This window comes from Astatotilapia calliptera, chromosome 13, assembly GCF_900246225.1.
Source record: "Astatotilapia calliptera chromosome 13, fAstCal1.2, whole genome shotgun sequence".
In the NCBI taxonomy this organism is placed as follows: Eukaryota; Metazoa; Chordata; class Actinopteri; order Cichliformes; family Cichlidae; genus Astatotilapia; species Astatotilapia calliptera.
In genome coordinates, this window is record NC_039314.1 from 15,686,995 (window position 1) to 15,702,593 (window position 15,599).

General features: G+C 40.9%; 3 protein-coding genes across 3 annotated transcripts; all 3 read right to left on the minus strand.

The window, feature by feature from the left end:
• Positions 1-1,007: 1,007 nt before the first annotated feature.
• Positions 1,008-5,953, minus strand: wnt8b (wingless-type MMTV integration site family, member 8b). Its single transcript, XM_026190038.1, has 6 exons — positions 5,586-5,953; positions 5,027-5,060; positions 4,039-4,177; positions 3,312-3,437; positions 3,075-3,217; positions 1,008-1,920 (listed from the first exon to the last, which is right to left on the minus strand). Exons 1-6 carry the CDS (start codon positions 5,654-5,656, stop codon positions 1,351-1,353), a joined length of 1,083 nt encoding a protein of 360 aa, XP_026045823.1. The 5' UTR covers positions 5,657-5,953; the 3' UTR covers positions 1,008-1,350.
• Positions 5,954-9,262: 3,309 nt separating this feature from the next.
• On the minus strand, positions 9,263-11,333 carry LOC113035398 (acyl-CoA desaturase). The gene is given in 3 exon segments (XM_075410389.1): positions 9,263-9,518; positions 10,260-10,497; positions 10,932-11,333. Coding segments are annotated over 3 exon segments (780 nt in total). The 5' UTR covers positions 11,218-11,333.
• A 1,170-nt stretch (positions 11,334-12,503) lies between these two features.
• On the minus strand, positions 12,504-15,481 carry trmt2b (tRNA methyltransferase 2B). The gene is made up of 2 exons (XM_026190035.1): positions 14,636-15,481; positions 12,504-13,231 (listed from the first exon to the last, which is right to left on the minus strand). The coding sequence occupies exons 1-2, from the start codon at positions 15,464-15,466 to the stop codon at positions 12,611-12,613; spliced, it is 1,452 nt and encodes a 483-aa protein (XP_026045820.1). The 5' UTR covers positions 15,467-15,481; the 3' UTR covers positions 12,504-12,610.
• Positions 15,482-15,599: the final 118 nt, after the last annotated feature.

Sequence of the window (15,599 nt, forward strand, 5' to 3'; positions counted from 1 at the left end):
TGTGCAAAGCCTTTTCCCAAAGTCCTTTAGAAGGCGACAGCCCATTGAGAGTGGAGAAGAAGGGATTACCTTCCTCGACAGTGGTGCATTTCCGAGAGAGCTGATTAGCTCTGCATTCATTGTTAAATCGAGCAAAGGCAGGCCCTAGAGGAGTGAAAGGATCCAAATAGGTGGGCCCAGAAATAAAACAGCCACAGGAAGCCTTGCACAGCTAGCCCAAAGTTTTCCCAACACTTCTTTCCCCCACTCCTAAGGAGGTGCGGCGTGAAAAAGGAGATTAGCATACAAAATTAGAGGCGGGATGATTTTTAAGGGCAACTTGCCTCATGCCCTCCACCCCCATGGTCCTACTCTGTCTGGACAAAGTTAATTAAACTAGTATTAAACAGTGAAGAAACTTCCAAGCGCTCAGGAGTTAGGGGGCTCTTTGAGGATTACCATGATGAGGGAGAGAATGGGAGGTATTTGTTGAGGCGAAATTGAGAAAGGCGTGATGGAAGGAAGAGTATGCTGGAAAATTTTCTATTCTTGTTGGTATCCGAACCCCAGTGGGAGGAATGTGAAGCGTAATGCTGTGTTTACTCCAAACGGCAGGGTATTACTGTCACAAAGAGTGTGTTAAAGAAGGATGAGTACTTTCTCCAGGCTGAATGATAGACAGGGTTGACGGATTTATTATTCTTTTATGGCATTTTAATAGTAAACAAACCACAAAGAAAACTAACAATAAAGCAAAACTAGAAAATGCTTCGCAATAAATTAACAATGTACAGTACAAAGTGCTTCATTTTATGTACAATTAAATACATGAAGAGGTGGAGCAAAGGTCACAACAAGCCAAATGATGGGAGAGAAAATTCAAAACTTGACACTGATGGGTGTTTTATATACAAAGATTACTGACGGGTTCATATATATATATATATATATATATATATATATATATATATATATATATATATATATATATATATATATATATATATATATATATATATATACACACACATAAGTTATTTATACCACAATAGCCACGTCCACCAAGATTGTGTATCTGCATGACAATAAATACATGAAGTTGTGGAGAATTTTGAAAGCAGATAAAAACTCTTCAAATGCCCAGTGACTTTTCAAGATGTTGTAAAAAATATAAAAAATATATCTTAAATACATTTATTCCTAACCATCTATAAATTTGTTAAAACCCTTCTCATCTCCTCTATCTTGTGGCCGTTGTGTTTACTTTTAAAACGCTGTGGACACTGACGACGGTCTGAGATCATCCTTTTATCCAAAACAAACTATCTAAAAAAGAATCTGCCGGGGAGCTGCAAGAAATCATTAAGATCTTCAGTGCTTCTTCCTCAGTCTGAGGTTCTTCCTGCGGCTCCCGGCGCTCTCGCTTCTTCCCCTCTGACCTCCTTTTTTCACACAAAAGTACTTGGTCACTGTCTTTCTGCACTGCTCGCACTTTACCGCACAGCACCAGTGAAATTTACAATTACAGCTCGACACCATCTCAGCCTTACGCTCCTCCACAGCCAGGCCGCACTCCCCACATAGTCTCTTGCAGCTTCGCTTCTCCCATTTGCTCAAGTTCTTGCCTTTCTTTAGGCACTCGCGGCCCTCAGTGCCAGGCAAACCCAGAGTGCGATTTTCCAGGCAGTAATCAGGAGAGTCCTCGAGGTGGACCAGCTCCTTACGGGAGATGGAACTAAAGGTCTCGGCGATGGCCCCCTTGCTGGCCGCGCTGTTCCCCGCTCCTCTCAGAAGGTCTACTTTCAGCGCCCTGTGGTACTTCTCCTTCAAGTAGTTCCCCACCTCTCTGAACTCTGGCAGCTGCAGCCAACAGGTCTGAGTTGTGCAGCTTCCTGACACGCCATGGCACTTGCATGTCCTCTGCATGGTTCCCTTCACAGCCTGGGCACACAGACACAGTTCATGTTATCAAAATAAATAGGAATAGTTCACTGCATTAAAGAAAACTGTGTTTTGCTCTGAGTTTAGTGGAAAAACTGTCAAAACATAAAAACCGTAATTGTGTGTTGGTGCATACATTTCCTGCAAATTCTTGATTGACGTGTGGTCAAATTAACTGATTGTATTCTCAAAGTTTTTCAGATAAAGGCATGAAAGCGGTGAAAAGGAAGAAATGATAGCTTCGAGGTCCATCGCGGAGTTCCTTGTCATCCATTGTGTTTCCTGACTTCAACCAACACAAAACAGCTGTCAATTGAAAAGCGGTGTTTTCTTTCCGTGAAGAGGGGATGAACTTTCTGTTGAAGTGAGGCTGAATCAAAGTTTCACATCGGGTCGCATTGTTCCTCGTAGAATAAATAGAAGTATTTATTTAGCATGTTCATTATCAACATGTTTTCTAGTGTGAGACGACCCAATGGAGAGTCCCATTGAGTGGATAAATGAAAAAGGAGGGGTTTTTCCCTCTCTCTTTCTATCCCCATTTTTTTCTGTTACAATGATGCTCCAGGTGCCATGGGGATCCCAGGGCCCAACAGGGGGGAGCAAAGGCACCGTAAACAAAGACCACTTCAGCTGCACGCCTGTGGTCCCCTCAGACTCCCTCGGGGCCAAACAAAGACCAACATAAATGTGGGATCCTTATTGCAAGAATAAAACTAAACACTTATTTTAAAAAAAGCAGAATAATACAGAATGCTGTGCAATGTCTGGCTCCCCAGGATCTCTAATTAAGCGTGCACCAGTGATCCTGAGATTCTTGAGTTGAGGTTTTGTCATAAGGAGCATTCAGCACTGGTAAATAGGCCCTTCTGGTACACCGAACACGCTGTTATTATTGGAGACGAGTGGCACCTCACTTATAGCGACGTGAAAGGGATGCTTGGGTGGCACACTCAGCGTAATTCTGCGCAGGGAAAAATGATTCAAAAGGTGCTTTACAATCTGCAATCAGTCGGAGGGCCGTGTAAGATTCTTACATTTTAAGCCAGGATGCCACCCAGTTTAAATAATGAGTGGTTAATTAAAGCCATAATATTGCATGATTGTACTGCATCTCATGCAAGATGCTCGTAAATTAAGAGGGCATACTGTACCTTGCGCCCAGCCTCATTGTTATGGAGATTCATGGCTGCCCGTGCATCCTGTCCAGTCTCTAAAGCATCAACAAACTGTTTGGAGATGGCCTCACCAAAGCCAACATTGTCACTGCAGCCACCCCAGAGCCACCCGTGACCACCTATAAAACAAAAAGAATGAAATTACTGGAATCGCTTTAGGAAGCGAAAACTGTCCTTTCACATGTCATGTACGCGTTCGTGTATCTCTCTGACCTCGTTGTCCATTTCTGCTGTCATCACAGCCGCAGTTATCAAAGTCTCCAAGGCTGCAGTTCCGGGTTAGGGTGTACATAACGCCAGCTGAGCTGATGGCGTGGACAAACGCCGTCTCTCGATTTGCTATTATCATCGGAGAAACTTGTTAGCTATGTTGTCTAATACATTCACACAATTATACTCCAGTTGCTTCCTTCCACTAAGTTAAATCAACTACAGAGAGAGTTTAACTTTATGTATTTTGTGTTGTTGCTGTTGTTTTTTTAATGAAAATTATTTTGAAAAAAAATCCCGCCTTCGTGCCAGGAGAGTAAAACCCTCACTGACAGTTATTATAAATATTCTCTAAATTAAACTAATTTTATTTTATATTACCTAACAAATCTGTCTCTTTGTGTTTGTGGATCTCTGTATGTAGAGGCTGTGATTCGGTGGGACATGAGTGCCTTTTTGTTTTGGCTCTTGTCTTACTTGCCTCTGTAACAATCCCAACTCTTTGGACTAAGCAAATATTTGTAAGACACAAAGAAGACAAAAAAACTCAAGCATCAGAAATAAACCTAAAAAAAAAAAAAAAAAAAGCACACAGTTGCATACCACTTTTTAAACATCTTTGAAAATCTGCCATGTTTGCCATGAGTTGGAATCTCAGCCTCGTAGGCGTGTGGGAATATTTGGGATGGCGTTGAGTTGTTCTGTGAGGGGTGGGGGGGTCAGGACTTACCACTGCGCAGGCTGCTGTGCGTGGATAGCTGCAGAGCTCGCTCGGGGCAGTTCCAGCGGTCCCATGCAAACTGGTATTTGCACTCCTCTATGCCACTCTGAGCTCCTGCTGCCACGCTGCTTGAGTAGATCAGGTATGCCTGCGTTATAATACAATGCACATTTTACAGCAACAGCAGTGTGATTTCACAACATGGCATCTGCTGTGATTTCAGTACCAGGATGCATCCTACCTAACAAGCATCATATTATACTTTTAGGAAACATGGTTGAACGAGCTTGATCAAGTACAGGGAAAGTCAGTCGCTGCTATCTGCGGGACTAAAAGATCATGCGGGACTGGATCAAGGATGTGCGACTTTCACATTTGTTAGTGTTAAATCCACTGCTTTCATGTCACTTTCTTATCAGTGCAAAATTTAAGTTACTATGTGGAGTTTAAAATGTGGAAGAAGCTGGTATAAAGTGGTTACTCTTTAACAGACAGATTAAATAGATGATATCTGTCAGTTATGTGACAAAAACACTATGAAGCGGCTCAGTTTGCATGTGGAGGTCTCATCGGCTGCAGTAAAGTCTCAAAGCGCCGTCTGTGCGGGTTTCGCCTGCCGCTCTGCTGCTTGTTCGGACTGTGTGAATGATAATATAACTAATATGTCTCAAGTGGCCTTCAGGGAGATGGAGTACCACCTCTTTCACAGGGGTCTGGATCACTAATGATGACCACCCACTACAGCAGTGCCTGCTCTTGCCTCTTAACACATTCAACCCTCGGCTACACAGAGCCTTTGAATAAGGTCAAGTGTACGGATGGGGGGGTAAAGAAAAAAAATCACAAAAGTCCAAGAATATCACAGATGTAGCACCATTGTTCAACGCAGACAGGTACCAGAATTTGTCCCTAAACTTGAGTTAAGATCTCATAAGAAGTGTCTTTCTCTTTTGTGGAAAAACAGAGAGGAGAGAAGATCAAAAGAAAGTTGGCTTACCTTGGGTCCAGTCATCAAGAAATTATTCACTGACCTGGAAAAGGAGACAGCTTATTCACCCTGGGAAGCTCAGTGTCCTCCACAAATTCCTCTGCTAATTCATCTCTCATTAGTGCACTTTGTAACATGTTAAACTATGACATGTGGGTATTCAAACTTTAGTGAGCCACACTACTGAAAGATTTTTTAAAAGTGGGAACTGATGTGGGAATGTTATTTTATTGACTTAGTCAAGAAAAAAAAATTTCGCTGGTTGATGGATTTTAGTTTGTAAGAAATCTCAGGGAATTTTCAAAACCTGGCTACCCGCAAATCGACCTCATAAACGGCTTATATTTAGCCAACACTAAGTGCTTATTAACCGCCTTCAAACCCAATAAGCCCTTTATAAAAGGTTCCTTATTGAATAATTCTATTAAATAAATTGGGCTTTTATTTTTCGAATGAATAAATGAATAAAAGTTCCCCGCGTGTGTTCAGTTAATCCTTTTCAGTAGGCTATTTGGAGCGGACGTTATAGCCAAGAAAGTGGCTAATATTTCATAATAAACCAACTTACCAGCAGCAGGTGGACCTCATGTGAGTCAGGAGAATGAAAATGTAATAAAAAACCTCCCAGTGCATGAACATCCTGACAGGTGAGGGGAGGGAAGAGACGGCAACTCGTCCAAAGCTGCAGACGGCGTGAAGATGGAGAGGACACTGAACTACCAGCACATGAAACTTCACAAGGGCTTCCAGGATTCAAGGCGGGGGCTCTGAAATGGAGCTGCTCTCGTCCCAACAAGAGATTATCTGCTTAATTAAAGATTTTCCCCCTTCTTACTCTCTTGGCCAATCAGAAGTAATGCACCAAGGAGAGACTGAAATGATCAAAAGGGCACCCTGGGCCTTCAGGGCCGAGCAACGGTAGGTTCCCTGCCTTCCTTTAAAAGCAAAGGCAGATCTGTTTAATCCTTTAGGAAAAGTGTAACAGTGATCCCTTGAATTTCTGCGCAGAGAAAATGTTTATTTAAGCTATCGAAAAGCAGTTGATTTGTCGGGGATTAGCTGGAGGATAGCCGTTTGTCAGTTTGATGGGACAACAGAAAACTTTGGTTCAGTTTAACAAAGGTGTGATTGAATCAGTGTATCTGTCATGGAAACTGTTACTCAACGAAATTTAACAGCACCGAGCGAATGTGTAGTTTCATACAGGTCAAATACTCCCGATTAGTGATTGATTTTTAAAATTGATTTATTTATTTTAATTAATATTTGTTTATTTATAGGAGAGTTAAAGCAAAATTCTGCAAATGAATGATGTTTGGGTGGGGGTTCTTGATAGATGCATTCTCAGAATAATGTGCGATGACGTGCTGCAGGGAGCGGCGATGTTTATTTTGAGTGTTTAGCAGGTTTTCCCTTAAAATTTTCTATTTATTTATTTTACTGATCTTAGTAGGAGTACATTTTTGTTTACTTGCCTGCTATATTTTAACAGCCACATAAAAGGTGGATTGTGACAGAGTGAAGGCCAAGCCACTGATCAGAAATAGGACATTTGCATCGCTAATCCAGACGGCCCTTTCCTGACACTGGATAAAGGGTTATTCCCCAATAACCTCGTCTGACCTTTAGGTCCCTTCCTTTATCTGAGGCAGGACTTTTGCGATCTTCTTGTGTGCAAATTGGGATTTGGGGCGGGGGGGGGGGGGTCATCATGAGGGACTTCTGAGGGATGTTTTTGGATTAAGATTTAAAAAGAACTGACAAGTAAGATGAGATGAAATCAGGAACCACGTTGTTGCCTTAGCTTCTTTTTTTTGTTTTTGTTTCTCCAAAAAAACACTACATTTATTTTTTTTTCTTATAAATGAATTGGTCCTTATTTGGCATTCCCCCCCCCCCTTTTTTTTTTTTTACTCCAAGTCATATTCACCCAATAATAATAATAATAATAATAATAATAATAATAATAATAATAATAATAATAAAAATTTTTATTTATGAGTGCCTTTCAAGTCACCCAAGGACACTTTACAATAGGATAAAACAATCACATTCACACAAGCATTTTTTCTAACGTTTGTATACACCCCACTGGATTGGGGGCAGCTCTGGGTTTAGTATATTTCCCAAAGAAAATTTCTCATGCAGCCTCGAGTATCCAAGGATTGAATCACCAACCATTTGATGGACAAGCCACTCACCCTCCTGAGCCACAGCCACCTCAAACATAGAGTTCCTCATTTTTACATGTGGTCTCCCAACTAACCGGGCCCAATCCTGCTTAGTTTCCCAGATCAGATGAGAATGCTTAGGGTGCTATGACCATGAGCTACGACAAGAAGTTTGTTATTCCTTACCTGAAACAAACACCAAAAATTTAGCACTGCAGATTTCAGTAAACATGATGGAAACTGAGTACATTTTTAGCTTCACACAGCATAAAAGTATAGCGTGAAGAGGCATTGTTTATGTATGTGTCATAATTGTTCAAATGTGTGACAGTGTATGAATATTTAATCCCAGGCACAGAAGAATACTAATCTTGCCACACTTGCAGTGCACAGTTTATTTTTATTTGTAAATTAGATTAAATTCAGAGGTGTCCCACACAAATGCTGCCTTTGTCTCACAGCAAGTTTATCTGCATTTGGTCACCCTGCCACAGTAAAAAAGGACAATGTCAAAGTTTAATGGAGCAGAAACGTAATGCTGCAAGTAATGTTCAGACCATATCTGAATAGCATGTCAAATGTGTAACCTGCAGATGGATATGATCCAAACTCACACAGCTATCAGCAAAGATAAGTGATTTCTATAAGGGTCATTTTCACAGAATCCAATATGTGGCGCTGAAATGTAATACTTAATGTTTTTGAGGGTTTTTAGATTCATTCACACAGTTCATGTTTTTGTCAAGTCATTTTTTATTTTTTTTTATTCTTTAAATAATGTCAAAGTGCATAATCTTCTTGTCTAAAGTAGCATTTTGATTAGTAACATATACTTAGCTGCTTTTGAGTGATTCTTAGTATAGATAGTATAAAAAAAACAAACAGCACTGGTTGTGATTCTTGCTTTTATTTCATTTTTTTTTAATTTACATTATTTATTTATTTTTATTCGGAATGTGAATAGTTTTACAGTGCTCCAAATTTTAAAAAAAAAAAACAAGAAGTCCGTTCTGGTGTGCAAAGAATTTGGTGCCTGCTTAAGGTTCATACATACAAAAAACAACAATAAAAAAAAGTCTGAAAATCAAGAACAAAGTGCCTTTATCAGTGTAGCAAGTCATTCTTAAAAAGAGACAAACTACTGATTTGGTGATGGTGATGATAACTCATCACAGAAAAGCAGTAGGGAGACAGACACTGGTTGAAGCATGTGAAGGATAATTTGATGCTGAGTACACTCGTTTTTCCATTTAAAAATCTTGAAAAATAAATAAATAAAAAGATAATCACACACATTTGTATGTTAAGCTAAGCACCTGTGATTAACATCCTTCCAAATCCCTTACTTGTGAAAACATTTTCTCATTATATATGTACTTTTACAATTACAATAAGTTTGGCACCTTCTAGGTCATTATGATCTTGACTTCGATGTTGTAAAGTCATTCTTTGATCATCTCTCTCTTCTGTAGTCTTTCAGGCCTGTCGCTGTTGCCGAGCTGGTTAGTACATTAGTTCTTACTAACATGCTAGATTTTGATTTGGCCTCTCCTAATTTTTTTTTTTTTCCTCTCAGGTTTAGTTTTGGCTTTTCAGCCTATATCTCTTTGAACCTTAAATTGAGGGTTCAGCTAGTAGATATTAAACTGAAGTTAAACACTTGGAATCAGACTCCATAGCTTTTATCTGCTTAACCTTTAATGAAATAAGAGCAGGCCTTAGCAGGCCTCACCTGACCTTATCAGTCAATTCTCAAATGAATTTAGATTCTCTGAAAATGGGATCCTGTGGACAAAAATGACTGCAATTCCCAAACAGTTAATGCAAAAATAATCTGTTTAACCCATTGAATTCAAGCTGAACGTCTGCACTTCAGTTTTTTTTAAATCTGCTGTTGTGGTATATCAGAATCAGAATCAGAATCAGAATGGGTTTATTGCCAGATGTTGAGGTTTACAACATTAGGAAATTGCTGCGGTGCTTCAGTGCAAACAATAATATAATAATATAGAGGTTAAATTAAGAAATTGTGACACTGTCCATACAGTTAAGGACCTGACTGCAAATAGTAACTTTAATGAGTTGTAAAAGAAAATCTTACGGCACTGAAAGAAACAAACTTGTTTTCCCTTGGGTTGATGTTCTTGTCATAAGGTCTGTTGCCCCACATTTGTGCAACACTATTTACAAGCCAGGTGGCATTTAGGACTGCAACATGTCTGAGGAGCCCAGGGACAAAGCACCCCACAACTAAGGATTCACCCCAGAAGTACCAGGGAACCAGCGTGGGCACGAGGAACCAGAGGACCAGCATAGACACCACGTAATGTCTGAAATAAATCAACAGATAGCATCTCATACATCCATTCTTAGTTGGCTACAATTTGGTTTGCAATGAACATTTTTTTGGACTAGTTTCAAAGACGCACAAACTCTGAATGGTAATTGGACAAATTCTTACATAGCGCTTTTCTACTCTCCCGGAGAACTCAGAGCACTTATACAACATGTCTCATCCATTCATTCAGCACATTCAGCAAGTGCTTTCTATGTAACATCCACATACATACTTGGGTTAGTATCTTTTCCAAGGCAGGCAGACTAGAGCAGATAGGACCTGCTCTACCTCCTGAACTACCAGTGACTCCAAATGGAACAGAAATCAAACATAGCATGAAGAGCACCAACATCATCGTTATTAGGGCAACAACTTCCTCAGTACCTCTGACCAGGTCACTGACCATCATTAGCAGAGGAGGATTTGCCCAGAACAGTGTAAATGTTTAGTAGTGACCAAAAAGTTAACATTACTAAATCAATTCAAGGCCAAACTCACTTTTCAACATTGTTTTGCAGAAATCAAGCTCAGAAACAGTAATAAAGTATGTCTGTGTAGGTTCTCAGTCATCCAAGTCTTGCTACTCTAAGGAGCTTGGAAAGAAATCAACTGGACTACCAATAAAGTATGAGGTGCATTATTGCACTCTGTGGCTTGTTGTTGATTGAATGAGTCTTGCATAACTGTACTTTTTTTATGATCCAAATCAGTGTCTGCATTAAGGTTTGCTCACCGTTTCTGGAACATAACCACTTTATCTGTCGTCAGGTCAGACAGGCTGAGTTTCTGTTTCTTTTCAGCGCAGTCAGGATGTTCTTGGACCAGGAGCCAACCAATGTGGGAGAAGAAAAATCCCCGTGAGGCATTGTGAGGGTCTGCGTCTGTGCATACATATTTGTGGTGGAGGCAATGGTCCCTCACCCATTCATATATGTTCTTCTGCATACACATAGACAGGGAGAAGGCATGAAGTATATCACATCTCAGACTTTGCATTTTATTTTATGTACAAGTGTTCAAAAGAAGCATCACATCCGCAATTATGTTTTGTAACTTAATATTAAGTATTTAGGTACATCAATGTTTTATGACAAAAAAAACAATATTTTCTTACTACATTACAGTATTTAATTTAATATACAGTAAAAACAAAAAGTGCAAATACTTAAAATTTAAAAAGCACTTGATTAACAGATCAGCAAGTGTGAACACCTCTGTAAAAGCAGTAGCCAAATACTTTTCCCGTGTGGAATTACATTGCATGTTTTTAAATGGCCATTCAGTTATTTAAAACGTGTCAGGTTGGCTTCCTTTTTTATGATATTTAGTTTGAAGATATGCAGATAGTGTCTTTTTATCATGTGCCAGAGGTTACTTTTTCATAGCACTTTACCCTGAAATTTATAAAGCTAGAGAGGATCAGCCTCCATTTTTCCCATATGTAATCGTACAACCAAGCATGCCCCTGGATTTCCTGAATACTCACTCCATGCAAGGGTTGAAGGCGATGTGGAGGAAATGAGAATCAGTCCGTAAAGTGCTCCCAGATGTAAGAGGATAAACACTATGATATTTCTCCATCTTAAGACTGTCGGCAGTTTCCATGGTTTCTCTTTATAGGTAAAGTAAATAGCATCATCTACCGTACTTGAGTCTGTCCTCGCATCTCCGCTTTGCTTCTTGTTAGTCATTTTTTATTTTTCGCAAAGAGGACCCTGTAATAGCACCTCGAAAACTAGACAGACAGATGTGATCAGTAAAACGCGCACACAGTCTCCGATCGTGTCTGCAGACACTCTTATTCTTTTGTTTGTCGTTCACCGCTTAGGTTACGCTAGACATTTTAATTAGTAACTTATTATGATGATGAGAGGGGACAGTCCACGTTAGACTAAGGTGATCGAGGTCCCCTTGACTGGATTGTTGCCATCTGCGTGGGGTGGGATAGTGATAGGGGAGGCTGGATGCCTGTTAGCTGTATTTGAAGCCTGCCTGTGAGACTGTGCAATCTCTGCAGGGCAGGTGTGGGTGTACTCCGGGCCTCAAGGGCCGGTCTCCTCCAGGTTTTAGATGTGTCCTTGATCCAACACAGCTGATTTAAATGGCTAAATTACCTCCTCAAAATGTTTTGAGGTTCTCCAGAGGCCTGGTAATGAACTAATTCAGGTGTGTTAACCCAGGGTGATATCTAAAACCTGCAGGACACCGGCCCTTGAGGCCTGGAGCTTTTCACCCCTAATGCAAGGTCTAAGTATCGCCTCATGTTACCACACTGATCATAGTCAAAATGCAATACTAGTAAAAAAAAATGCCAGCGCATATAATTCCCACCTGTAAAACCATACCTGTTTTGGGGGTTATCTCATTGTTGACGTTCTACTGTTATAACAACCCCTTCTGCTACTTATCTGACCAGATCAGACTCCCAGATGTTGAACTGTCTTGATGCTGCTCATGAAATTAAAGGATTGAAAGGTATTACTTTATTTATTTGAGTAAATACCAAAGTCCATGGATTTGTGTGTGTTACTGTTTGTGTGTTACTTTCCATTAGTTAATTAATGGAATTAATTTATAAATTGGGGGGGGGGGGGGGGGGGGGGGGGAGAGAGCTGCAAGACCTCCTCCTATAAGGACTTTGGTAAAGCACAATCTGTCAGAGCAGAGTAATAAACCCCCCAGTGCTGTATTTAGAGGTGTTTTATGTCACTCTAGGTCTGCTTAGTCTGATAATGTGAAATCAACAATGTCGATCACCATTAAAATTAGGATTTTTCCATTTTTTAGTTTTCAGTATTTAACGTGAATATATCTGGGGACTGACTGTTGGATATTCATCTTTCTAATATTTTATAAACCAATAATTACTCCAAAACAATGGCACGTTAGCTGATTAATAATCTAAACAGTAACTTGTTGCACTGGTAGCACAGAGTCCTGAAAGCAAACAATTGAGAACACGTGGGTCAAACATGAGTATAGGATGCGCAACGATTTATTTTATCATCTAAAATACAGTACATCATTATTCCTCTACTTACAAGCTTTCAGGGTTAAGGCCAACCTTTGAACAAAAACTATTTGCTACCTCTCGAAAAGTATCACCACTTCACAATGAGGGGTATGTGGGAACAAGTCAATGGGCACAGCCAGAGTTGGTGAAAATGCTTCTCCTGTGAGTTTCTTCTGTGAGTTAGGATCACAGCAAAGTTCCTTGAAGTTCCTCATAGCTTCTCCGTCTGGTTTACAAGAAACGTAGACCAGCCTGCGGATAGCCGGTTGGTTTCGCAAAGCCCGGACAACCCTGTGGTGGAGGCCGGCTCGAGCAGGATTTACCACGACTGTAAGGCATCTGCCTGCGAAGCTCAGCTGAGATATAAGGCCAGGAAGCACAGCTTCTGCCTTCCCAGAGATAAACTCACAGTTTAACACATTATTGAGAGCTGCGTTGTGTTTAGCGTCTTCCACTGCCTGTTCTATGAGCTCTATACCAATAATTTTGTCCACTCTGGGAGAAATAGTGATTCCCATGGCACCCGTCCCACAGCACACATCTAGAAGAGTGCTGCCGGCTTTTGTTTGCCCTCCATCCTCCTCAGTGTTTGGGACACAAAGGTCTCTCACTGTGGCATAGAGGACTTCAGCAGCTGCCTGGTTCACCTGGAAAAAGGCGTCGGCCGAGATGCGGAACTTGAAGTCCAGTATCTGAGAATCACAAGATGACAGAGGAGCAATGAAAAAAAACAATCATAAGGTAAAAACATATTAAACAGTAGCTACCCACTCTTCTCTATTGCCTACATAAATTCAATGTTTATAAGGATGGTTTTATAAGTAAAGCTAATGTTATTGTTTTATGGCAACTGACAACCAACATGAAGGTGTATTACTGCCACCTGCTTGGCTAGAGTAGTGGTACAAGACTTCAAAATGCAAGCCTGCAAGGGATGCAATGAAAGGGAGCAATGGCTGTACACACAAAAACACACAGTTTTATATTTCATTGCTAAGTTTGAATAATGACTCCTGTCTTTTTTAAAGAGACAGTTCCCCCTGGTGGGCCACGAAGATACTGCAGGTGGGCCACAGTAATAACAGAAACTCAGTTTTAATATACTAAGTTCATTACAAATGTATGAAAATATACTTATTTATATAAAAAGTGAAACAAAACTGGTAATATTAGGTGGTTAAGTTGTGATATTAGTCATTACTCTGACCTAAAGTTACAGCTCTTGAATTGACATTTCTGTCTTCCAGGAGCAGTCGGGTCACACACTGGCCTTAGCACCTTGTGTCTGACTGCGTAACATTAGGAATTTATAGACAACAGTCTGTGTTGTTTATGTTATTTAATAAAGTTTTCAAGGAAATACATCTCTTTCTCTTGTATTAATTTGGGCGAAGATTCAGGGCTTGATGGGCTCCGCTGGATTTTCTGGTGTTTAATGAGACACAGTACTCTTGGCTTTGGGAATGGCCGACTTACATTTTAGTCATACATGTTCCACTGCTTCCGTGATGTATCTTGTGGGGGGTTTTCCCAGTACTTCCACAGCTGTAAATAAGCTGAATTTCCTACATGGCCTATTCTTAACCTCAAAAATATTACTTCTTCCCTTCTGCTTCTCCCTATTGCCTTGCTATGATAACTTTGCTATTACAAATAATGCTCTTACATGCCTCATTTACATGTCCTTAGATACATTACTGTGCAAAAGTCTCGAGCCAACCCTAATTTCTTCATATTTTGCTAGGAAAATATGTGCAGCGACTTACTGAAACATGCACAAACAAGTACTGAATGATGTGCAGCTCTGCATGAGGCAACTGACACCAGCTTTCAGTAATGTTTTTCCAATATTCTCCGATTCTTTTGTGCGGGAATGGATCGTGTTAAGACATTATATAGCCAAGAGAATAAAAGAATAACAGATTTCAAACACTTTATTTAAATTTAAGTGTTTAAATGTGCACATTTACCTATTTTTGTTTCCTATTTTGGCAGTGAATCTGAATTAAAATATACATGAAATTATTCATGAGAGCAAGCACTTGAACAGTGTCTGTGCAGCTGGACAAGGGATTATGAAATCTCTGTGAGGTTACCTCCTCATATATGTGTGGCTGACCATACAGAAGCTGGTAGGGAGATTGCTCATGGGTGCACCGAGTCATGCTGCTCTCCTGGAAGTACAGCGAGTCCAGCTGACAGACCGATCCAGGACCCTGCGTGAAGTAATCCACCAATTCCGCCTTATGGACGGCCACTTCTGCTGGGGTGAGGCTCTGTGGGTGAAAGTACACGATGGCCATGGTGCAGCCCTCTTTATTGGTCCTCACTGTGATCTCTCTCCAGTGACCCCCGGTGTGGAACAGCAGGCAGGGCTCCAGTGAGGACAGGCGGATGAAGTCTTGGTAGCACCTGGCCACCAGTTTGTGCTTCTGTGGCATGTTGAGCAGGTGGTCTCCGCTGACACAGACGATGTTCCCCTTCCTGCCCGTGCCCATGTAAAATCCAACCGTCTTCGGATTGCCATCCACTCCTCTGTTGACTGAAAATGTGGACTTGTTGCGGTAGCCATCTCTCACTGGTGAGGGCAGAACAGGCAGCACAGGAAAGCTGAGTTTATCCCTGACAGGTGAGTCGCCAGAAAGATGCCCAGAGAGCTGGGACAGGATCTTCTCCTGATTCTGTTGCTTGAGCTCAAGCTGCTTATCATAACTCAGCCTCCACAGAGGGGTGACCACATCTGCCAGCCTCTCCTCCCACGACACATCATCAGTACATGAGGGTGGTTTCTTCTCCTTACCTTTCCTCCATCGCTTCTTTGATGGTGGGTTCCCCTGTTCGGTTACAATAGTGCCATTCGCTAGAAACCGCAAAAGGTCACGTTTGACAAATATAACTGACTTGCTGCGTGCAGCTACCAAGGCCATTTTCTACTTTTGAAAAACTTGCTACTATGGCTGAGGGTCCTGCAGGAGGATTAGCGCATTGTAATCTATAAGGTGTACACGGCAAAAGACTTTACCGGGTGTTCATGAAGCACATGCTGGAGGTTCAAAGAAA

What these genes read in the sequence shown, in the direction of transcription:
- trmt2b (XM_026190035.1), bottom strand. Translation starts at nt 15,466, where the DNA reads ATGGCCTTGGTAGCTGCACGCAGCAAGTCAGTTATATTTGTCAAACGT. An exon ending in AGCCACACATATATGAGGAG is followed by an intron (nt 13,232 to 14,635) that starts GTAACCTCACAG and finishes TGTGATTCTCAG; the next exon opens with ATACTGGACTTCAAGTTCCG.
- wnt8b (XM_026190038.1), bottom strand. Translation starts at nt 5,656, where the DNA reads ATGTTCATGCACTGGGAGGTTTTTTATTACATTTTCATTCTCCTGACT. An exon ending in GCACAGCAGCCTGCGCAGTG is followed by an intron (nt 3,438 to 4,038) that starts GTAAGTCCTGAC and finishes CGATGATAATAG; the next exon opens with CAAATCGAGAGACGGCGTTT. An exon ending in CAGCAGAAATGGACAACGAG is followed by an intron (nt 3,218 to 3,311) that starts GTCAGAGAGATA and finishes TTTGTTTTATAG; the next exon opens with GTGGTCACGGGTGGCTCTGG.